At 47.6% G+C, this 25,311-nt stretch overlaps 1 protein-coding gene across 1 annotated transcript in view; it reads left to right on the forward strand.

The window, feature by feature from the left end:
• Window positions 1-13,197, forward strand: part of MAP6 (microtubule associated protein 6) — a gene marked incomplete at both ends in the record, with an annotated part of 86,694 nt that extends 73,497 nt beyond the window's left edge. Inside the window, one exon of the mRNA XM_082844538.1 lies at window positions 12,216-13,197. Within this exon, the coding sequence (XP_082700664.1) occupies window positions 12,216-13,197 (982 nt within the window). The remainder of the gene's footprint in view (window positions 1-12,215) is intronic.
• Between the last annotated feature and the right edge of the window lie 12,114 nt (window positions 13,198-25,311).

Raw genomic sequence — 25,311 nt, forward strand, 5'->3', positions numbered from 1 at the left:
AGCACAAGTTCAGGAGACCCGATGATCCCCAGGTCTGTCCTTTCAGCCTGGGCGCCTTTGAAGTGTCTCTGCGGAGTTGTGCTTTCAGGGCCCAGAGAGAAAGGACTTCTCAAGCAAAGTGACGTCTTCGCACTGAAAGGACTTTCAGGCCTCTCCGGTTGGAGAAACTCAGGCAGATGAGGGCTTGGGGCCAGGGCTGATGGTCCTGGTGCACTGGTAGCTTTACAGTGTTCGTGGTGTGCACCCCACGCGGGGGGCTCCGCAAGTCAGGGCCCCGGGCTCATTCCCACCTGTTCCCCCAGCAGAGGACCTAACCCAGAGTGCAGGCTCAGCAGACTTTGTCCAATGAATGGATAAAAGAGAAAAAAACATCAAATAGAATAAAGAGAAAAAGCTATATGCCAGCCACCCATTACTCCCACAGATAGCTGCCAGGTACTATGAGCCAGACATCTGACTGACGATGCAGAGATGAACAAAACGCAGCCCATGAGCTAGGGGGAGAGGCAGGCAATTACCGAACACCATGATAATTGCTAGAATAGAGGCCACAGAGTCCCGTGGGGGGGAGGGGCGGGGCGCGAGTTCTTGTTTTGAGAAGGCCTTGTCTCCTGCAATTCTTCATAAGAATAACAAGCCTTTCAAAGACGGTTTCCTTGACACCCCCCCTCGGGTAACTGCATCTCTTATAATGTGTTGGGAGCTCTGTCTGTGTCTAGGAAACGTGGGTGCCTGTCCAGGGCCCTTGGAGGCAGACAGGAGGAGACAAAGCTGTGAAATCGCCCGGCCCACTGTCCCCCCTCCTCCTGCAGGGCCCCTCTCAGCCCCTCCTTGTTTCAAGTGAGTTTGCTCCATCCCTTCTACCCACCCAGTGAGATTTTGAGAGGTCTCTGTTTAGTCCTGGACCTGCTATTTCTAGCTGTGTGGCTTTGGGAGAGCTGCTTGCCCACTCTGGGCCTAGTTTCCCATCTGTAGAGTGAGACATTGGACCAGATCACCAAGTCCCTTTCTGGGACTAACATTTAGTTAATCCTAAATATCACCTGTATTCCAGGGGTCATGCCATGAGTGTTTCCATAAATGAATCCTCCCTGGAAGGTGGGCACTGTAATCCCCATTTTATAGATTAAGGAAACTGAAACGTTGCAGCCTGGATGCCCATGATGACACCATGGCTAGGATGGAGTTGAGTCAGCCTTCGAACCCAGCTCTTCTGACCTCGAGCACAGTCAGTGCACTTTCTCCTCCAGCAGCCTGCTCTATACCGTCCAAGAAATGACCTAGGTTAAAATACCCAGCACCGAGCCTGGAACATGGTTATTGCTCAGGGCTTTTCTAAGCTGTGGAAGCAGGGGGTTCAAGGACAGGGTCTATAGGTCCCTGATTTCTGAACAGGGCCCTACACCAGGAGCACTGCCCCAGCTCTGGGCTGCTGTGATGGTGCATCAGGAGAGTCTGAGAAGAAAAAAACCAGGTGGATTATGGGATTAGAACTGTGTGCAATGGCAAGAATCAGCCTTTCTCCAGATAGTCTCGGGCAGCGCTTGGTAATCCTGTTTACAGACTCTAATAAAGCTTGGATCCAAGGTCAGCGTGTGTGTACCCAGGAGGCATTGCTTGTCACCATGGAAACAGGAAGAAGGGCAGAAAACTAAGTTCCTAAGACTGGTTGTCTCATGTAACCTTGGAACGCTACATTTTACAGATAGGACAGAGCCTGGCACAGAAAAGTCTCTCATTTATTCATTCATTCGACAAGTATCTAGTCAGGGCTTTCCCTGGGTCAGGTACTGTTTTAGGTACAATGATTTACGAAATTGACACGGTCCTGCCCTTTGAAGCTCCAGTCTAGCAGGAGAAACATTAACGGAAAAGAATGCAAGTAATTAGCTGTGATAAGGGATATGAAAGAAAGTGTCAGGGACTAGGAGAGCCTGTAGCAGGGGCCTGGTCACATCTGCTTCCCTGGGAAGGGGAGTTGAGAGATGGAGGATGAGTAGTATGAACAGGAGAAGAGGAAGCAAGAGAAGGTCACAGGAGGAGACAACAGCATGTGCAAAAGCTGTAAATGGAAAGGAGCAGAGCATGGGAGGCCGGGGCATAGAGAGCTGGGAGACGGTGGGAGCAGGCTGGTCAGCGAGATGAGGCCATGGAACAGGGTAAAACCTCTTTATTCTCAGCGCAAGGAGAAACCTTGAAGAACCTCAGCAGGGGAAGGATTTGCTTGTTTGAAAAGTCATCCTGATTTCTGTATGAAGAATGGATTGGAGGAGGGGCCAGGGATACCAGTTAGGGGATGGTGACAGTGGTCCACAGAGATGATGGCACAGCTGGTGGGGGAAGGGAGAGAGGGAAAGAAATGTGAATATTCAGGAAATAAATGTTAGGTGCCGGAACAGATGGCTCCTGATGGATTGGGTGAAGGTTTTGAGGGAGTCGAAAGTATCTAGGATGACTCTGAGTTTCTGGCTGGGGCCATGGGATAGATGATGAACCAGGTTTCAGCAACAATAATTTGTACATCTTTCTGTTTGACCTTCTTTGCTCCAGGTACTGTGCTGAGCACTGGGGCTGCAGGCCAGGTGGATGGCCCCTGGCTTCAGGGAGTTCACAGTCGAATGGGGGGAAAACTGACATGCGATTAGGGTATCTACGAATGTGGGGAGAGACTGTAAAATGGTGCTGCAAGGGAGATACAGACAAAACTAATTTGGAGAGGTGCATCCAGGAAGACCTTGTAAGGTGGGATCTGACCCAAGCCATCAGGGACAGACAGGAAAAGTGGGTTAAAGAGGGCAATCCAGGCAGCAGAAACAAAACAGCATCATGGGGTGGCCAGAGGACAGTGCAGGAGGGTGAGGCTGCAGGGCTGTCCACCACCTTCCCTGCCTTCTTCCAGGGCTGCCAGGAGGCTCCAGTGAGCTAAAGTGATGAGCGTGTGATCATCTGATAAACTCTTACACAGTTATTATGGTTATGGACTTATTCATGTAAGGCACAAAAGCACTCTATAGATGTCACAAATTATCATTTCAGATCCCTGCCCAACAGGATCATCTAATCCTCTGTCGTAATTGTCCCTGACATTTGTATTGCTATCCCCATTTTACAGATGAGGAAACTGAGGTCTATTGTGGTTGAGTAATTGCCCAAGGTCTGGCAGGCAATTAGCAGCACAGAAACCAAGAGAAAGCCAGCAGGTCGTTCTAGTTTCTAAGAGGGTACACAAGCTGGGAGGTGAAAGGAACCTGTCTCATATGCTGTCTTGAGAAGATCTGCAGCTGGCTCAAGGCACCAGACTCAGACTCAGTTGTGCAGGTTGGGCTGGGCCGATGGGCAGCTGGCCTGTGGGCTGAGTGGAACTGAACCCAGCCCATCTCCACTCACCTACCACGCATCGGCTTCCACCCTGGGGGAGTGGCTCTGTCTCATTCACACAGATGGCACTGTGAGTGGTGGGACATTTTACAGATGGGGAGCCTGGCAGGCCACCATGGAATGAAGTGATGGCCAGTCAGTGTCAGTGAGAGTTTTATGTTGCCCTTGAGAGTGGTTTTGTTCACAGGAAAACCAACCAAGGGTGCATTCGTTTTAAAAACAAGAGCTTAATTTATAAAAGTAACAAACTTAAAAATCTAGTAAAATTTAACAAACTCTTTTAAGGAGGATTTTATAACTTAATTCAATTCCCCTAAATATTTTTAAATAAATTGTAAGTAATTTAAAATAAACTAAGCTTAAAAATATGTTTAACTGGGCTGTAATAAAAGTTCCATCATTGTTTACAAAATTTATAAAATTGTCTTATATCTCTTTTTTTTCAACATCTTTATTGGAGTATAATTGCTTTACAATGGTGTGTTTGTTTCTGCTTTATAACAAAGTGAATCAGCTATACATATACATATATCCCCATATCTCCTCCCTCTTGCGTCTCCCTCCCACCATCCCTATCCCACCCCTCTAAGTGGTCACAAAGCACCGAGCTGATCTCCCTATGCTATACGGCTGCTTCCCACTAGCTATCTATTGCACATTTGGTATTGTATATATGTCCATGCCACTCTCTCACTTCATGCCAGCTTACCCTTTCCCCTCCCCATGTCCTCAAGTCCATTCTCTACATCTGTGTCTTTATTCCTGTCCTGCCCTTGGTTTCTTCACAACCATTTTTTTTTAAGATTCCATGTATATGTGTTAGCATACGGTATTTGTTTTTCTCTTTCTGACATACTTCACTCTGTATGACAGACTCTAGGTCCATCCACCTCACTACGAACAACACAATTTCGTTTCTTTTTATGGCTGAGTAATATTCTATTGTATATATGTGTCACATCTTCTTTATCTATTCATCTGTCGATGGACACTTAGGTTGCTTTCATGTCCTGGCTATTGTAAATAGAGCTGCAATGAACATTGTGGTACATGACTCTTTTTGCATTATGGTTTTCTCAGGGTATATGCCCAGTAGTGGGAGTGCTGGGCCGTATGGTAGTTCTATTTTTAGTTTTTTAAGGAACCTCCATACTGTTCTCCATAGTGGCTGCATCAATTTACATTCCCAACAACAGTGCAAGAAGGTTCCCTTTTCTCCACGCCCTCTCCAGCATTTATTGCTTGTAAATGCTTTGATGATGACCATTCTGACTGGTGGGAGGTGATACCTCATTGTAGTTTTGATTTACATTTCTCTAATGATTAATGATGTTGAGCATCCTTTCATGTGTTTGTTGGCAATCTATATATCTTCTTTGGAGAAATGTCTATTTAGGTCTTCTGCCCATGTTTGGATTGGGTTGTTTGTTTTTTTGATATTGAGCTGCATGAGCTCAATATGGAGATTTTAGAGATTTTGGAGTAAATTTTGGAGATTAATCCTTTGTCAGTTGCTTCATTTGCAAATATTTTCTCTCATTCTGATGGTTGTCTTTTCGTCCTGTTTATGGCTTCCTTTGCTGTGCAAAAGCTTTGAAGTTTCATTAGGTCCCATTTGTTTATTTTTGTTTTCATTTCCATTTCTCTAAGAGGTGGGTCAAAAAGGATCTTGCTGTGATTAATGTCATAGAGTGTTATGCCTATGTTTTCCTCTTAGACTTATATAGTGTCTGGCCTTACATTTAGGTCTTTGATCCATTCTGAGCTTATTTTTGTGTATGGTGTTAGGGAGTGTTCTAATTTCATTCTTTTACATGTAGCTGTCCAGTTTTCCCAAGCACCACTTATTGAAGAGGCTGTCTTTTCTCCACTGTATATTCTTGCCTCCTTTATCAAAAATAAGGTGACCATATGTGCGTGGGTTTATCTCTGGGCTTTCTATCCTGTTCCATTGATCTATATATCTATTTTTGTGCCAGTACCATACTGTCTTGATTACTGTAGTTTTGTAGTATAGTCAGAAGCCAGGGAGCCTGATTCCTCCAGCTCCGTTTTTGTTCTCAAAATTGCTTTGGCAATTCGGGGTCTTTTGTGTTCCCATACAAATTGTGAAATTTTTTGTTCTAGTTCTGTGAAAAATGCCATTGGCAGTTTGATAGGGATTGCATTGAATCTGTAGATTGCTTTCGGTAGTATAGTCATTTTCACAATGTTGATTCTTCCAATCCAAGAACATGGTATATCTCTCCATCTGTTTGTATCATCTTTAATTTCCTTCAGCAGTGTCTTATAGTTTTCTGCATACAGGTGTTTTGTCTCCTTAAGTAGGTTTATTTCTAGGTATTGTATTCTTTTTGTTGCAGTGGTAAATGGGAGTGTTTCCTTAATTTCTCTTTCAGATTTTTCATCATTAGTGTATAGGAATGCAAGAGATTTCTGTGCATTAATTTTGTGTCCTGCTACTTTACCAAATTCATTGATTTGCTCTAGTAGTTTTCTGGTAGCATCTTTAGGATTCTCTATATATAGTATCATGTCATCTGCAAGCAGTGACAGCTTTGCTTCTTTTCCGATTTGGATTCTTTTTATTTCTTTTTCTTCTCTGATTGCTGTGGCTAAAGCTTCCAAAACTATGTTGAATAATAGTGGTGAGAGTGGACAACCTTGTCTTGTTCCTGATCTTAGAGGAAATGGTTTCAGTTTTTCACCATTGAGGATGATGTTGGCTGTGGGTTTGTCATATATGGCCTTTATTATGTTCAGGTAAGTTCCCTCTATGCCTATTTTCTGGAGAGTTTTTTTTTTTATCATACATGAGTGATGAATTTTCTCAAAAGCTTTTTCTGCATCTATTGAGATGATCATATGGTTTTTCTCCTTCAATTTGTTAATTTGGTTTATCACATTTATTGATTTTTGTATATTGAAGAATCCTTGCATTCCTGGGATAAACCCCACTTGATCATGGTGTATGCTCCTTTTAATGTGCTGTTGGATTCTGTTTGCTAGTACTTTGTTGAGGATTTTTGCATCTATGTTCATCAGTGATATTGGCCTGTAGTTTTCTTTCTTTGTGACATCTTTGTCTGGTTTTGGTATCACGGTGATGGTGACCTTGTAGAATGACTTTGGGAGTGTTCCTCCCTCTGCTATATTTTGGAAGAGTTTGAGAAGGATAGGTGTTAGCTCTTCTCTAAATGTTTGATAGAATTCGCCTGTGAAGCCATCTGGTCCTGGCCTTGTTTGTTCGGAAGATTTTTAATCACAGTCTCAATTTCAACACTTGTGATTGGTCTGTTTATATTTTCTATTTCTTCCTGGTTCAGTCTCAGAGGGTTGTGCCTTTCTAAGAATTTGTCCATTTCTTCCGGGTTGTCCATTTTATTGGCATATAGTTGCTTGTAGTAATCTCTCATGATCCTTTGTATTTCTGCAGTGTCAGTTGTTACTTCTCCTTTTTCATTTCTAATTCTATTGATTTGAGTCTTCTCCCCATTTTTCTTGATGAGTCTGGCTAATGGTGTATCAATTTTGTTTATCTTCTCAAAAAACCAGCTTTTAGTTTTATTGATCTTTGCTACTGTTTCCTTCATTTCTTTTTCATTCATTTCTGATCTGATCTTTATGACTTCTTTCCCTCTGCTAACTTTGGAGTTTTTTTGTTCTTTATCTAATTGCTTTAGGTGTAAGGTTAGGTTGTTTATTTGAGATGTTTCTTATTTCTTGAGGTAGGATTGTATTGCTATAAAATTCTCTCTTAGAACTGCTTTTGCTGCATCCCATGGGTTTGGATCATCATGTTTTCATTGTCATTTGTTTCTAGGTATTTTTTAATTTCCTCTTTGATTTCTTCAGTGATCTCTTGGTTATTTAGTAGTGTATTGTTTAGCCTCCACGTGTTTGTATTTTTTACAGATTTTTTCCTGTAATTGATATCTAATCTCAGCGTTGTGGTCGGAAAAGATACTTGATTTTCTTAAATTTACCAAGGCTTGATATGTGACCCAAGATATGATCTATCCTGGAGAATGTTCCATGAGCATTTAAGAAAGTGTATTCTGCTGTTTTTGGATGGAATGTCCTATAAACATCAATTAAGTCCATCTTGTTTAATGTATCATTTAAAGCTTGTGTTTCCTTACTTATTTTCATTTTAGATGATATGTCCATTGGTGAAAGTGGGGTGTTAAAGTCCCCTACTATGATTGTGTTACTGTTGATTTCCCCTTTTACAGCTGTTAGCATTTTCCTTATGTATTGAGGTGCTCCTATGTCGGGTGCATAAATATTTACAACTGTTATATCTTCTTCTTCTTGGATTGATCCTTGATCATTATGTAGTGTCCTTCTTTGTCTCTTGTAATAGTTTTAATTTTAAAGTCTATTTTGTCTGATATGAGACTTGCTACTCCAGCTTTCTTTTGAATTCCATTTACATGGAATATCTTTTTCCCCCCACTTTCAGTCTGTATGTGTCCCTAGGTCTGACGTGGGTCGCTTGTAGACAGCGTATATATGGGTCTTGTTTTTGTATCCATTCAGCCAGTCTATGTCTTTTGGTGGGAGCATTTAATCCATTTACATTTAAGGTAATTATTGATATGTATGTTCCTATTACCATTTTCTTAATTGCTTTGAGTTTGTTATTGTAGATCTTTTCCTTCTCTTGTGTTTCCCGCCTAAAGAAGTTCCTTTAGCATTTGTTGTAAAGCTGGTTTGGTGGTGCTGAATTCTCTTAGCTTTTGCTTGTCTGTAAAGATTTTAACTTCTCTGTTTAATCTGAATGAGATCCTTGCTGGGAAGAGTAATCTTGGTTGTATGTTTTTCCCTTTCATCACTTTAAATATGTCCTGCCAGTCCCTTCTAGCTTGCAGAGTTTCTGCTGAAAGATCAGCTGTTAACCTTATGGGGATTCCGTTGTATGTTATTTGTTGTTTTTCCCTTGCTGCTTTTAATATTTTTTCTTTGTATTTAATTGTTTATAGTTTGATTAATATGTGTCTTGGTGTGTTTCTCCTTGGATTTATCCTTTATGGGACTCTCTGTGCTTCTTGGACTTGATTGACAATTTCTTTTCCATATTAGGGAAGTTTTCAATTATAATCTCTTCAAATATTTTCTCAGTCCTTTTATTTTCTCTTCTTCTTCTGGGACCCCTGTAATTCGAATATCAGTGAGTTTAATGTTGTCCCAGGAATCACTAAGACTGTCCTCAATTCTTTTCATTCTTTTTTCTTTATTCTGCTCTGCAGTAGTTATTTCCACTATTTTATCTTCCAGGTCACTTATCCGTTTTTCTGCCTCGGTTATTGTGCTATTGATTCCTTCTAGAAAATGTTTAATTTCATTTATTGTGTTGTTCATCATCGTTTGTTTGCTCTTTAGTTCTTCTAGCTCCTTGTTAAATGTTTCTTATATTTTCTCCATTCTATTTCCAAGGTTTTGGATCATCTTTACTCTCATTACTCTGAATTCTTTTTCAGGTAGACTGCCTATTTCCTCTTCATTTGTTTGGTCTGATGGGTTTTTACCTTGCTCCTTCATCTGCTGTGTGTTTCTCTGTCTTTTCATTTTGCTTAACTTACTGTGTTTGGGGTCTCCTTTTCGCAGTCTGAAGGTTCGTAGTTCCCGTTGTTTTTGGTGTCTGCCCCCAGCGGCTAAGGTTGGTTCAGTGGGTTGTATAGGCTTTGTGCTGGAGGGTCTGGTGCCTGTGTTCTGGTGGATGAGGCTGGATCTTTCTGGTGAGCAGGACCATGTCCGGTGGTGTGTTTTAGGGTGTCTGTGACCCTATTCTGATTTTAGACAGCCTCTCTGCTAATGGGTGGGTTGTGTTCCTGTCTTGCTAGTTGTTTGGCATGGGGTGTCCAGCACTGTAGCTTGCTGGTCATTGAGTGGAGCTGGGTCTCGCATTGAGATGGAAATCTCTGGGAGAGCTTTTGCCCTTTGATGTTACATGGAGCTGGGAGGTCTCTGGTAGACCAATGTCCTGAACTCGGCTCCCCCACCTCAGAGGCACAGGCCTGACACCCGGCCAGAGCACCAAGACCCTGTCAGCCACACGGCCTTGCCTAAAATTTCCAGTGTATCAACTGGGGTGAGTTGAACGGCTGGGGGTTAGAGCAGCTGGGAGCTGGCTGGGTACCTCTTGCTTTCTCCATATGGCCTTTCCAAGTGGCTTTTCCAAAAGTCCAGACTTGGCTTCTTTACAGTATGAGAGCTTCAGGACAGTTAACTTATATCTTTCAACTTAAAATCAAGTCTAAATTAATTTTTAAATTACACCTTTTTTATAGGAATCACAAAGCTAATCTGTTAGATATAATATGCCAAATTATTTTAAACATTACAAATACCTTCAAACTAAATCTACACAGATTTTTCCTAAATTTATTACCCAAAAAAGGTAATATATAGATTTGATTTAATTTATCATTTCTAATCTTTTTTCTAAAATTTCCATGATTAAAGACACTTACTTACTAAGGAAACAAGTTTACTAACCAGAGCAACATAGGGGTGTATATCTGAGCAAATTTAAGGTTAGTTCACAGCTGGCTGAGAATGCTCATTCAGAAAAATGAGGCAGGGCCCCAAACATCGGGAAACTATACTTTGCACCCCATGCTGTGGGTCTGGCCCTCTTTTAAATCTCCATGCCAGCAGGGGACACTGAGTCCATGTCCTGCCAATGGGATAGGTTTTGCAACCCAAGCTCCTGAGATCAAGTTAAGCCCTGGTCACTTCTTTTGTCTCCTGTCTCAGCTTCATCACCCCTTTCAGGATGACTCTACCCAAGTTGTTCACTCGCAGATAGGATTCATCTAATCAGTGTCCTGCTGGATTCTATTCTGAATTAGGTTTTTATTTTTCCTTTCTGGCCAACCACCAGGTATTAGAGGTATTTTAATGCCATCCTTGGATTCTGCATGTTTTTCGTAGCCTTGCCTGGCTCCCTCCACAGACACTAAGGTCCTACTGATGGCATCCAGCTGGGTTCATGTGGCTGGGACAGCTGTGCTCTGTGATGTGCTGAACCAGCAAGCCACCCCGGCCCCTCTCTGTCCACTGAGATGCTCAGAGACATCAAGAGGGACTGGATGGACAGGCTGCCTGGGGCACTGTGTACTCTGCTGAGAGATGTCGGTTCCTAAGGGCTCAAGGTGCTAAATATAGTAAAAAGCTTCTGGATCAGGATGACATGTCAGAATAAAAATAGTCCAGATGTGTGTAAGTAAATAGAAAAATAATGATAATATTACATAGTAATATGGTACAAGGTGCTCTATGTACATAATTTCTCATCATCATAAATTTCTGAGTCAATATCATTTTACCCAATGAAATAGATGACACACGTGGGGCCCAGAGAGATGAAACCATAATGAGCTAAGAAAGTGTTACCAAGTAGAAGTCTTACTGGACCAGCTTTAAACTATAGGAACTGTTAAAATACTGAAATGATTTTAAGCATAAAGACTTGACTGCAATGTGTAAAAGAGTAATAATAACAACGAAGATTGAGCACCTACTATGTGGCAGGTGCTATAAGGGAAGGAGCACAGGCCCCGGGAGTGGAAAGACCCAGACTTTACAGTCCATGCAGGTCCCCTCACTTCCCATATCACTTGCCCACTCGACGTCAGTTTCTTCATCTGTATATCACACAAGTAAGGGTAATAAATCCTTCCTTTGAGCTTCACAGGATTGCTGGGTTGCTGAAATGAGCTTTGGAAAGAAGTGATTTGGAAAGTAGAATGTGCTGTAAGTGTGCATAGGCTTGTGACACTGGCTGAACCCAGCCTGCAGGGCAGGAGGGTGCACTCTCATCTTGACTGGGGTGGTCTGAGTGTGGCAACGTTTGCCCTTGGTGTCAGTGATGTCACCTGCTCTCCATGATGTGGGTGGGCCGAGAGGTGGGGCGGGGGTCCACGGTGAGGCAGGTGGAGCAGCCTGTGAGGGTTCTGATGAGAGGCCTGGACTCTTGGTTGCCAGGAAATCAGCCCCAGAGCCTTGGAGTAAGTGAGGGCAAGGGCCCAGGGAGAGTAGAGGGAGCCAGAGTGGGGACGGAGCGAGGGGAGCAGGGCCTCTTCACTGCCTGAACGGGGAGTCCCAGCCAGTCACCTACCAAATGTGATACAGGCGACAATGGGGAGCATTGTTTATAGAGAATTTAAAAGCAATAATAAAACCAATTAAAAGCTGGTCTGCTTTTTATTGTCACCCCGGCCGGCTGGCTGTTGTAAGCAATGTCAGTGATAAAATACGTTTTTACGTTTTCCCTTTTCAGGGAGGTGGGGAAGAGGAACATTCCTTCTTTCTTTCATGCATGTCTTGGACCCTTTGCCCCTCCCCACTCAGCACTTAACTAGGGGGTTGGGGAGGGAAGGAGTCTGGGAAGGCCCTGAGAACAGGAGCACCCTAGCCTGTAGAGTCCTCTGAGAGGATAGCTAAGATGGGCCCCCAGGATGGGCCCAGATATTCTGGAGGAAGGAAGCGTGTCCTGTGGAGTGTGGGGTGGACAGGCTGCTAGGACGCTCACTGGAGGACTCTGAGTCCCGCTACGGTGCTGCCGCTGTCACCCAGGGGCTGCCCTCCGTGCCACGCGCAGGTTATAATCAATTGGCAAGCACATTGAATGACCAATTCCCAAGCCTGCTCCCCACCCAGCCCCACATTCTGTACTAAGGACGTGGAGATCAGGTTCTCCTCCTGACTCTCCAGCAAGAGCTGCCCTGCCCAGCCTCCACTAGGCCAAGACTTATCAGGCAATCTGTGCTCTGCCCTGTCCTTGGCCTGAGCACTGGCCCTCACAGTGACCACCTCTCTCTCCTCTGCAGGAACCAGGTCGAACCCACCAGTGATTCACGTAAGAGTCAAGGTCCTGTAACCACAGAACCAGACAAAGATCAAGGTCCCGTGGGCCCTGGGCCTCTGAAAGATCAAGGTCCTGTGATCCAAAAGTCTTCAAAGGGTCAAGACCCCACAGTCCCAGAGCCTCTGAAGGATCAACCTCCTGTGGTCCCGGGGTCTCTGAAGGATCTAGGTCCCATAGTCCCTGCCTCAGTTAAGGATCAAGATCACGTGGTCCCTGAGCCTTTAAAGAAGGAAGGTTCTGTGATCTCAGCACCAGGCAAGGACCAAGATTCCTTGGCCCCAGTGCCTCTAGAGAATCAAAGTCCTATGGTTCCAGCAAGAGTTAAAGATCAAGGTTCCGTGGTACCAGAGCTTCTGAAGGATCAAGGCCCCGTGGCCCCAGCACCTGTCAAGGATCAAGGCCCTGGGGTCCCAGCACCTGTCAAGAATCAAGGCCCCATGGCCCCTGAACCTGTGGGTAAAGGCCCCATGGGCCCAGCACTTGTCAAGGATCAAGGTCCTATGGTCCCAGAGCAACCGCAGGATCAAAGTGCCATGGTCACAGCACCTGTGAAGAGTGAAGTTTCTGTGCTCTCTGAGTGTGTAAAGAATCAAGGTTTAGTGGTCCCAGAGCCAGTCACAGATCAAGGTGGAGGGGCCCCAGAGCTTCCAAAGGATCACGATGCTGTAATTGCAGAACCTGTAAAGGATCAAGGTCCGGAACTAGTCAAGGATCAAGGCCCCGTGGTCCCAGAGCCTGTGAAGAATCAAGTTCCTATACCCCCAGTGCCTCTGAAAGATCAAGGTCCTCTGGTGCCACCACCAGCAAAGGACCAAGGTCCTGTGGTCCCTGAGCCTCTGAGGATTCAAGGTCTCAGGAGCCCTCAGCTGCCCACTGTATCACCTCCACCCCCAGTCATGATCCCAACTGTCCCCTATGCAGAATATGTTGAGAGTTCTCCTTGACACTCACCCCTCGACATGCCAAAGAAGGAGCTAGCAATGAAAATGCTCCCTCTCGGGGGCAGCAAAGACGCTTACTTAATCTGCATGAAACACGTATTGTATAGTCTTGCTGGAATCTAATAAAACTTGTCCCTCTGGCTCAGCAGTGTCCCTCTCCCTGTCTGGCTTCATTTGAGTGTGTGTGTGTGTGTGTGTGTGTGTGTGTGTGTGTGTGTGTGTGTCTGTGTGTGTGTGCGTGCGCGCCATGCACATTTGAGGGTGGGCATTCAGGGCTCTGCATTCATCCAACCGGGCCATCTGAGAAATTCCCAGCTCTTGTGAGCTGTCGCTATGAGATGGGAGTGGGTGGGAGTTGCTTGAGACGGAGGACAGGACCCCATCGTGAGGGTGTGGGCGGGACACACATGTGTTTCCCTTTTACTCTCACACTGTGACCACACTTCACTTCTGACACCAGAGGTGGTTGGGGGGGTGGGGGTGGAGGAGGTCCCTCACATCACGCAATTATCTAACATCAACCGGGGGGCCCTACATTGAAATCAATTCTGACGCTACCTAGAGACAGCGTCAGCTCCCACAGGTGAAGGGCTCAGTCCCACAGGACTGTCCCCCCGCACCCCCCCCCAACTTCAGACGCCAATTGCAAGTCCCAGGCTATCGCTTGTACTTCTGACTGACTTGCTATAAATCAGCCTTCCCACAACCCCCTGCTTGGGTTCAATAATTTGCCAGAATGGCTCACAGAACTCTGGGAAACACGTACTTATGTTTACTGATTTATCCTCAAAGGATAAGGAATACATCCAGATGGAAGAGATGCATAGGGTAAGGTACAGGGGAAGGGGCACGGAGCCTCCCTGCCCTTGCCAAGCACACCACCCTGCCAGTGCCCCCAGCAACCCAGAAGCTCTCTGAACCTCAGACTCTGGGGATTTTTATGAAGGTTTCATCATGCTGGCATAATCAATGATTAACTCAATCTCCAGCCCCTCTCCCCTTCCCAGAGGATGGAAGGTGGGGCTGAAAATTCCAAGCTTCTAATCGTGACTTTGTCTTTCTGGTGACCAGCCCCCATCCTGAAGTGATCCAGAAGCCACCAAGAGTCCCCTCATTAAAACAAAAGACACTGCTAGAACCCAGGAAATTTTGAGGGTTTTAAGAGCTCTAGTATTTCACAGGTCAGCTTCCATGAAAGCCTAGGTACCCAACAGGGACCAAACTGCAGCAGCTGACTGTTCAGAGTTGAAACCTGCAGAGGAAACAGGAGCAGGGACCCAGGTGCCCAGGATAACCCTGGATGACAGTTGTTTGCCAAGCGCTCAGTCCTAAAGGTCCTCCAGGGGTCACGCTTCTTGAGTAAACCAGGCCTCTGATCAGAAGGGTCCCAGGACACTCATGAGGGCAGAACCTAACATTCGCTGGTCCTCATTCAGTATCCAGAACAGCTCAGCCGGGGCTTTTAAAACAACGCCTGAAGTCCCCCACTCATTCATGCCTGCAGTTGACTTGTCCTTAGCACTCACTTTGTGCCTCGCTCAGTGCTGGGCATGAGGTCACTGTGGTACAGAAGTTCCAGTCTTATGACAATAAAAGGTGGCGTGGGATGAGGCCCTAGGACAACTAAAGGCCTGGCTTTGAGAGGACAGTGAAGAAAGAAAATCTAGTGGGGGAACCAGGAAGCCTTCTCAGAGAAAGTGGCTATGAAGTAGAGACAGCCCAGGCAGCAGGGGTAGGAAGGGGTATCATGGATGTGGCTGGGAGGGCCAGGGTAAGCCCCCTCTGGAAGTCCTTGAATCAAAGAAACCTGATTTTCATGAGGGCCTGACCAAAGGGTGTAGCAGGCCTCTGGGGCAGACAACGGAGACCAGGGAGGGGTGACCAATTTTCTGAACCCCAGGACCTCAGGGAGGGAGTCAGGGAGTCAGTCCTGTAGGCTGTGAGCGTGTTACTGGGAAGAAGGCTGGGGGCTAAGGCTCAGTCTTGCTCAGAGATGGGTCCTGCTAGGATCCCACTGGTGTGGGTCACAGTAGCCTCCCCTTTAAAACCCAGAGCCCTCAGGGGCCTGGGGGTGTGGGGAGAGCTCCACCTGCTGACCCCACCAAAGCTGGCTCCCAAGGAACACTCCTACCCCTCTAAGACCTTTGAGACCCATTATGAACACTAACCCTTTTTAAAGGTCTCTCTTTTAAGAAGCTCAGCTTTGTTCTAACAGAGAAATCACAGGAAGTACTGATGACTTCCAAATGGTGAAGTTTTCTGAGCAACAGGCCCCAGTCCCGCCTCCTCACCCCACTCCCAACAGCACCAGTGTTTTCTGCCCCACAAGCCCCCTCTATAAACACACACACACACACACACACACACACACCCCATGAGGATTCTTCCTGGCTCACCCAACACAGAGTTTGCTGCCATGTGAATTCTAAGAGGGCCCTGCAGATAAGAAAAGACCACGCTGAGGCTAAAGAAGTGTTGTGTACGGACACCGCGCCCCTCCTTTCAGTTCTCCCTCTGACCCACACACCTGGTCCCGTGGCACACACATTCCCACGGGCCACATAGATGGCGCTCTCTCTGTGATGGGCAACATCCAGGGGCAAATGTCCAGAAAGCCACTGGCTACCAGGGCTCCGCCTCTGAAGAGACAGCTGCCTGGAAACAATGTGTGGGGGTCAGCCCCACATGGGGAGGCTGAGCTCCCTCAGGGACACTGTCAGAATGGAAAGAGAAGTGGGCCCAGCCCAAGGCTCTGATGACTTTTTAAAGGTAGGAAGAGAAGGGCACAAAGGAAGCTGAGGAAGGTCTCGCCCAAAGCTGTAAGGAGAGACCAGGGCCTGCGGTGCCAGGAGTGATTCAATAAGGAGAGCGATGCCCAGGGTCCAAAGCTGAGGGAGAGAGTGCAGATGACCGAGAGGCGGCAGTGGCGGAAGCAGGTCGGCCTCCAGCCCAGCGCCAGCCACCTCAATTTCCTCCTGACGATAAAGTGGCTCTGATGATTAAGAGGTGATACTGAGGCAGAAAACCTCCAGCTCAGGCTTGAGCTGCAGGCCACCGCCTCACCCGCATCACGCCCAGCTCTCTACTGCATTGGAAGAAGGCCCAGTGACGGAGGTGGTCGGCTCAGGCCCCCGCCCTGGGCTGGGGCGGCGAAAGGCGGGAAATGAACTAGATGCTCTTGGCCCTTCTCAGATGCAGACTTCATCCTAAGCCTGGTTTTTCCCAGCTGCAGCCATTTCGCAGCCCCTCCCCAGCACGCGCAGTCTCCACCCCTCTCAATCCCGCCCCTCGGCGGCCTGGCGAATCCAGATAAAGGACCCCGGCGGGCCGCGGCCAGTAGCCCCACCCAGACGCGGCTGCCTCAGGGAAGGAGGAGAGGGCGGCGCCCCTTCCCCGCGGAGCGGCCTCGGAAGCGCGCCGGCGTCCGAAACTCGGATCCCGAAGATGCCCAGGCTCCGCCCAAGAGCCCTTAACCAGGCTCCCGGCTCTGAATCTGACAGCTGGGGATCCGACATACCCCCCGGGCGGGCGGCGCTGAGCCCCAGTCCCCAGCCGCGGCCGTCCTCGCACGCGCACGCCGTCTTGCCCATGCGGCCAGGTCAGTTTCCCCGTCTGGGCTCCGGGCCCAGTTGCCGGAGCTTCTCGGCGCGGGGTCGGGCCAGGGCCTGGGAGCGGGCTGGCTAGAGAAGCCTGGGGACCCGCGGGCGCGCGCCCCCCGAAGGCGGGTCTGGGGGACCCTCTTGGAGCTGGGCTGAGGCCTCGCTGGAGCCCCTTGTGGCGGATCCAAGGAAAGACTGCGATTTTACTCCTCTCGCACTGTGATCCCCGCCCTGAACACCTGCCGGGGACACCCCCGCACTGCCTGGGCACCTTTTGGCATTTTTGTGTAGTGAGGAGGCGGTGCGTGCGGATTCAGGGTAGACCATGGGGCCAAATCATACTGCAGCGGCACCTTCCGTAGTCTTTGTCTTTGTCGCGGCGAGGATGGATCACCTAGAGGAAGGGGATGGGGAATGCACGCCATTCTCAGTCCGAAACCTGGAAATATTTTTTTGCACCAATTACCAGCCCTCCACTTCCAATCCGTCACTAAGACCTGCGCCCTCTACCAGCTAAATAAATGGTGAATCTGCCTTCTTTTCTCTATCTCTATGGCCACCCCCTCTTACGTCACTTATATCACAGTTTGTAATTCTGTATGTGAATTACATGATGGCACTCAGGGTGTAAGAAATGAGGCATTTATTTATTCTGATAAATCAAATTAAATCAAGTTGGAGCCCCTCCTCTCACTGCCAGGGTGGGCAGGAACTCTAATATTAGTCATTTTCCTAGAGCCTCACCCTGTCCCTAGGTCCAGGAGGCTTAGGCCATCCTGAGAAGACACATAGGTTGTCACTATGGCTGCCCCAGCCCAGCCAGAGGGGCACTGGCAGCCCCACACCCCCTGCACCATTTTTGGCTGCGGAGCTCCCAAAGCCTGCCCCGGTTGTGTGGTGTTAATGCCATTCCCCAGATACTCCTGTAGCCATCCACATCTGAGCCCATCCCTCAGAGGCCCCATAATCCAGACCCCCCAGCTCCCTGCCCTTTCTACACACCCCCATTCCCAAGTCAGGCCATTCTACCCCCTCATCCATCGAAGCACCTACACTTTTCCCCCCTCTCCGTCTCAGCCCATCCAGTTTAACATCCTCTGTGAGCTTAGACCTGATTCTTGGGGGGGCAAGGGCTGCACCATCTTATATTCTCACCAGCAACACATGAAACGTTCTAGTTTCTCCACATTCTTGTCAACACCTGGTCTTGTCCATCATTTTTATTATAGCAGTGATTTCTTTGTCTATTACAGAATCTTCCATTCTTGCCTACACACCCAATAGATATGTAATAACTATGTGTTGAGTGGATGAATAGGAAAACAGGAAACGGAAGGTTTGGGCAGGAGGATGAACTCAGTTTGGTTCTTACTAGTTACTCCATAAATCAGAGCGGAACACCAAAATGTGACATACATTGCCACCAAAATACACAGAAGCCCAACGAGTGTGCTTCTTTCTTACCACTAGGGACAGAAAACAGCAAATTCCTTTCACTTTTCAGGATGTGACAATTTTATGTGTCAACTTGACTGGGCCATTGGGTGCCAAGATATTTGGTCAAACATTATTCTGGGTGTGTTTGTAAGGAATGAGATTAACATTGGATCTGTAGACTGAGTAAAGCAGATTGGCCTCCCCAGTGTGGGTGGGCCTCATCTAATTTGTTGAAATAGAATAAAAGGCTGAGTAAGGGAGAATTTGCTCTCTGCCTGGCTGTCTTCAAGCTAGGACATTGGTCTTCCCCTGCCTTCAGGCTGGAACTAAACACCATCAGCTCTCCTGCTTTTCAGAACTTCAAACTTGGACTGGAACTATACCACTGGCTCTCCTAGGTCTCCAGCTTACAAACAGAAGATCACAAGACTTCTCAGCCTCCATAATCCTGTGAGTCAATTCCTTATAATACATCTCTTTGTATCTATCTCTATATACACATATCTATAGCTGTATCTTCTATTGATTCTGTTTCTCTGGAGAACCCTGACTAATATATGTTTCCTGGCACGATCCAGACCACTGAACACCCAGAAACTTCACTCAGGGGGCAGGGCCCTGTGTTCTTATGGGATTCATCTCCCATTCTCAGCACATTTGTATCTTATCAATGCATCTAAAGTACCTGCTACTTTCCACTCTCTGAATCCTAGGAACATGATGTAATCAGTGTAGCAGACAAGTATGATGTTGTGTGTTATGGGAGGATGGTCAAAATCCCCACAGGTTACATTGTAACAGAGAATCAGAGACTTGGGGAGTTTCAAGACAAGATGAGAAAGCTGTATTGCTGTCCCTGCCAAGAAAAAGAAAGCTGCTTCTGGTATTTTCCGCAGAGGAAGTTTAAAAAAAAATTCTTTTTCAGATAAATAGTTTCCCATTAAGTAACAAAATATATGTATGTTTGCTCCCATAAAAAGACCATACCTAGAATAGTAGCTGCTGGAATCATCTGAGTAAGCTTATGATAATTCGCTGTCATTCTCCAAGACCTGTGCCTTCTGCACAGACCAAAGAAGTAAATTAAGTGGGATGTAATAGAAACCAGCCTACATCTCTCAAGTTTTGATGAGGGCACAAATTTCTGTGATTCTCCCAGATCTGTACCAGTTTATTGATTGGTAAGAAGAAAAAGTTCCAGAAGCTTCCACTTGGCCCTTTCTACCATAATGGCCCTTATTCCACAGGTCTAGAGGCTCCTGTGTGCTGTAAATTTCAATTATACACCCTGAAACTAAAAATACAATGCAGGATGAGTCCAGGCACCGTGCCTGGACTTGAGTCAAAGCTCCAGTTGTCACCTGATGCACCTGAGCCTCTACACAGTGGCTTTCTATGTCCTCAGGAATTAGCATTAGATAAGCTCAAGGTCTGCTAATCCCTGAAAAGCCTGTGTATTTTCCTTTCACAGAGCACAGTTCTCTGGCAAATGGCCTAGGGCCCTTTGTGGAAGGTAGCCTGCTAAAAGGAAGATTTACAGTATGTATCTGGGGTGCTATTGAAGGGGCCGCTCTGAAGGGTACTGACCTCTCTTCCATTCAAGGGGCTTTGGGTGAGAGACCAAAGTTCTCTTTCATAGTGGGTCAAATCAGGCTTCTGCTACCAGGCCTGGAGGGTTTTGTTTGTTGTTTTGCTTTGTTGTTTCTGTTATACATTAAGGAGGACTTAGAGGCTGCCTATCCATTTGGTCCCTTTGGTCCTATTTGGCCCTTAAACAATTAACCTTTGCTAAAGACATCTGTGGGTTAGACCATTCTGAGTACCACTTGGCATCTTACGTCCCAGATGGCCAAGTGCTGCTGTCTGTGCTCTGCTCCCCTGGGATCCCATCATTTCCACTAAAATCATGGAGCCCATTTCCGTGGCAGTGTCTTTCACTAGTATCCCTAGCCTGCAGAGAACAAGTACTGCATCATGTTTCAGAGATGCTCCCCTCACTAACATGTTTCTTCATGCCTTGGCGAAGGGAATTTCCTCCAGGGTCTATAAGAGGAAGTCGGGAGTGTGGAACTTGGCTTGGGAGTATGTGAGTGGGTCACACAGGGTAAATCCACATCAACATTGCTCCCTGCCTTAGCACTGGATCCCTTCCTCTATGTTAAAGCAAGGAATTCTGGCATTTCAATATCAATTAAGCATAGGCCTCAGTTGAATCCAGGTTTCGGTCAACCAGCTAAGCAAACAATGAAAACCACTCCTAGCTGCTCAAACTGGCACACTGACTCTAGAATCTGAGGTAAATGTACGCATATTAATAAATCCAGCCCAGTGAAAACTGTGTTCCTGCCTCCATGAACTAGCACCCACAGAAAACGTTCCCACATATATCATCCAGACTTCTTGGTGATATAAATTAGCAAAATCTTGCAATTCTTCTGATGTGGCTGCTTCCTCCTCCCCCATCTGACTCTGGAACTAGTCTTCTGAGACAGGAGAGTGTCTAATCCCAGTTATGGGGCTGGAGACAATGTGATTGGTGCGTGAAGAGACTTGGCCTCCCCCTGTGGGGTATATTGAAATCATGCCCATGATATTTCGCTGCTCTTTCCATCCAGACGTGAAGTCTCTTTTTCACCCCTTGAATCCAGGCTGGCCTCGTGACTTGCTTTGACCAACAGGGTGTGATGGAAGCGACATGATATAAGCTGCAGAGCCCAGGCCTCAGAGGCTTAGCTCCCGCCTTTATCCTCTCAGAATCCTGAGGCCACCACTGTGCCAGGAAGAAGACGGGGATGCAGGCACACATAAGAGAGAAGCTCAGTGCCCAGCCATCCCAGCTGAGCCCAGCGTCCAGTGGATACAGTCACCCGAGCGAACCCAGACAAGACCAGTAGAAGGACTGCTCAGCCACCCGCAGAACTGTGAAAAAGAGTGAACTGTCATTGTAAGCCACTAAGTGTGGAGTGGCTTGTTTCTCTGCAATAAACAACTAGAACACTTTGCAGGGTAACTTCCAAGACAAGGTCACTTCAAGGTCTTCAGGCAAGGCAGCTTGTGCTGCACGGGGATTTACTGGAGCTAGGGGAGCTCTAAATCATCCAAATCCTGCCATATGGCCTCTAATTCCCTCGCTGAGATCAGTGCCCTAAATTTCACCTGAGATCTAGCAGCACTGTGAATTCAGCTGACAAACTGACAATGTAATTTGTTGACTGCAGCATCAAACTCCTGTCTTGGTAAGTTATATAACACAGCTTAGCTCTCCCCTCCTGTTGGGCCTCCTCTCAGCTCCCCTGTTGAGTTTGTCATCTCTGGTTTACACCAAGACAGAGGAATGACATGAAAAACAAAAGGAAGTCTGAGAGCTGACCGCTTCTCAGTAGGGGTATTTGAAGTGTCAGAACACTTTCTACTTCTTGCTGGGACAGCCAGGTGGATCAGCTCATGCCCGGACATGTGGACTCCGTGCTCCCCCCACAAATGAAACCCTGGTGGTAGGCATGTAGGGGAGCTGAGCAGACATGTCCATGTCACAGAGAGAGAGGAAGAAAGGTGACAGCAAGAGGTATTGAAGGACCAAGTCCCCCAGAGAGCACCTGGAGGGAAAATGTGGTGCGTGCTGCCCAGAGACGCTTCCCCAGAGCTCTGGGAGCACAGAGGCAGCTGCGCTTCTGACAGGGGCCCAGGAAGGGTCTCTGGAGAGTCGGTAACCTTTGAGATAGGCTTTGAAGGATGAGGAGGGCTCCACTGGCAGAGGTAGGGGGAGGCATGATACCAGCAGAAGAGGCCACATGAGCAAAAGGAGAGGGAGGAAAGTCCAGGGGAGGGGATAAGTCAAGCGGGGGCTGTGGGAAAAGGAGGGAAATTGGAGGGGTGGGAGTGGTAAAACCAACTGCTCTGCTCCTGCAGGAGCGTTCACTGACCTCGGGGCCTCCCCGTCAGCCGCCTCCTCCCAGCCCCTCTCAGAGCAGTTCAGCCCAGCACCTGGCAGCCAGGCCTCTATCTCACCCCCACCCTCCCCTGGGCCCCTCGCTGTGTCCCAAGCTCCCATGGCCCTTCCAGTGGCCGCACCTCTGTTCACGCTGGGCCTCTCTTCCAGAATGCCTCTTCCCCTCTTTCCTACCAACCTCTAGCACCTCTTCTTCCAGGAAGTCTTCCCTGACCACTTCAGCTCTGCCTGACCCCCAGGTTGTATGGCATGATGGAAAGAATCACTTTAAAGTTGTGGAGATCTGGGTTCAAATCCCAGCTCTGCAGTATGATCTTGATTTACCTTCTCTTATTAATAGTTAATATTTCTCCACCACATATTATTTGCTAGGTACCATGGGTTACCTCATTTCGTTCTCACCACAGCTCTATGAGGTACTTACTATTATCATTCCCATCTTACTAGTGAGGAAACTGAAGTTCAGGGAGGTTAAGTATCTGGCCCAAGGCCACACAGCTAGGAGTGGCAGAACTGGGATTCCAGTCTGGTCTGCCAGGCTCCAATGCCTCTGTTGCTAAGCACCAGAGCACCCACTGGACCACTTCCTTTGAATGAGCATTTATTAGGCACCTCCTATGTGCCAGGCGTTGTGCTGGGTTTGGGGATGTGGCCAGGGCGTGGGCAGACAAGGGCTACTCTCAAGGTGGCTTTAGCTGCAGGGACTGGAGTAAAGATTATATAGAATCCCATTAGTTACTGACCGCCTCCTGTAAACCGTGGAGCACGGAGCTCACGCGTATCGACCACCTCTCTCCTCCACAGCCAGCTGACCTGCGCTCCCATACGTGCCAGGCTCCGTCACTGACCTGCCAGGTGGCCTTGGGCTGGTCACGTTATTCTCTAAACCCCAGTTTTCTCTTCTATAACTTGGAATGGTAATAGCTACGCCTGAGGGAAGCTCTAAGAATTAAGAGCTTCCCTCATGTGTACCCGGCAGTGCAGGGCACATAGTCGGCGCTCAGTAAAAGTTAATCCCCATCTCCCCACACTTGCACTCACATCCAAGACCCACACAGTGCAGCAGGGTCATCATCTTTCTGAGACTTTTAACAAGCACAGTGGTGGAAATAACAAGGAGGTCCCTTCAGTGGCCTCCAGGTGGCAAGAAAGCTCCACACAGAGCTGTGATGGGCCATCAAGGTCCAGCCCCAGCCCAACCTTGACCTATCCACCTCCACCACCTGCCCTGCCACCTTCACACCAGCAACCCCACCCCTCACTGTGAGGTGGGAGCACAGACCTCCCACCACCCTCCCGCCTGTGCCCGGATGGAGGCAGGTGGCCTCAGGGCCCCCTTTGTGTCATCTGGGCAGCCCCACACTCAGCCCTGCCTTCCTTCACTGCCCATGACCCGGTGGGGAAGCTGTTGCAGGCTGAGCGTTGGGTCCAGGAGTCCCAGCTTCTAGTCCAGTCTCCCCATCTCTGAACTATACCTGTGTGAGTAGGAAGACTTCCCACCTAACTGGGCTATTGTGGGGACTAAGTTGGACAACGTATACAGACTGAGGTTATGCACCTTTCCTGTTAAAATCTGGCCAGTTCCTCTCCTGCCCTTTCTGTGTGTCACGGAGGAAGAACAACTCTCCAGCTGGCTAGGAGCATTTCCCAGCTCAGCCCCACTGGCTGTGGAGCCTCAGGCAGGTCACTTAACCTCTCTCAGCCTCGGTTATCTCACCTGTAAAATGGGAATAATCCCTACCTAGCCAAGCTGTTAGGAGGCTGGGATAAAATTTATATATATCAAGTAACCAACATGGTGTTCGGCACATAGTAGAAGCAAAATACAAAGGAAGGACCAGCTGATCAATGAAGGACCAGCTGAAAAATGATCAAAAAAAATCATTTTTCTGATCAAGAAATGCCTACTTACCCTTCAAGGCAGCCTACATGTCACTTCCTCCTGGGAGTCTTCCTTGATCTCCCCATGGCAGTCATGGCACCCACCCATAGCACCCTTCTGGATTCCCGAAGCCCTGGTGCCCTTCTAACACAGCTCTTTCACTTACTAAAATGTTTTGAGTGCCTTATGTGTGTATGACACTGAATTTGAGTGCAGGACATATAGTGATGAACAAGGCATGGGCGCAGTGGTTAAGAATCTGCCTGCCAATTCAGGGGACGTGGGTTCGATCCCTGGTCCGGGAAGATCCCACATGCCGCGGGGCAACTAAGCCCATGTGCCACAATTACTGAGCCTGCACTCTAGAGCCTGTGACCTACAACTACTGAGCCCACATGCCACAACTACTGAAGCCCGCGCACCTAGAGCCCGTGCTCCGCAACGAGAAGCCACCGCAATGAGAAGCCCGTGCACTGCAACGAAGAGTAGCCCCCGCTCGTCGCAACTAGAGAAAGCCCGCATGCGGCCAAAAATAAATAAATAAATTTTAAAAAAAAAGTCATCGTCCCTATTCTCGTGGAGCTTCCATTCTAGTAGTGCGGACAGACCAAATGTGTCAATAGGTGGATAATTTAGGAGCACTGAGTCAGTAAAACAAGAAAACATAGTAAAGAAACTGATGTTGTGGAGGAGCTGCTTATACTGGGTGGTTAGGGAAGGCCCTTGTGGAGTAGATGACATTTAGACTGAGTTCTGGACGACAAAAAAGCAGGCTTGCAAAGATCTAGAAGAACCACTTGCCAGAAAGAACAGCTAGTACAAAGGCCCTGAGGCAGGAGAGTAAGTGTGGCATGTCTGGGAACAGAATGATCCAGGGGACTGGAACACAGTGTGTACCGAGCATACTTGTCACTGTCCCTACGTCTCCACTTCTAGATGAAGCCTCCTGAGGGCAGAGATCTAATTTATTGGGTTCACAGCACAGAACAGACCTGGAGTTCTAAACAGTTGTGTTGCATTATGGTAATAATGGGAGTGAATCAGCTGGCCCTTCTGCAGCCCCATTCACATCTTGGAGGACTCCAACTAGGTTGCCCAGCCAGGCAGGGATTCCCTCCTCGGACCAACAACCCCCAGGGCAGAGTTGTTGGCAAACAGAAGCTGGAGAGGTGCCCAGAGAGAGGTAGTGACCTTCCCAAAGTCACACAGCCAGCAAACAGCAGAGATGGGACATGAATCCAGTTTCCTCT

Source organism: Leucopleurus acutus (genome assembly GCF_964270905.1).
Source record: "Leucopleurus acutus genome assembly, chromosome: 8".
Classification (NCBI taxonomy): domain Eukaryota; kingdom Metazoa; phylum Chordata; class Mammalia; order Artiodactyla; family Delphinidae; genus Leucopleurus; species Leucopleurus acutus.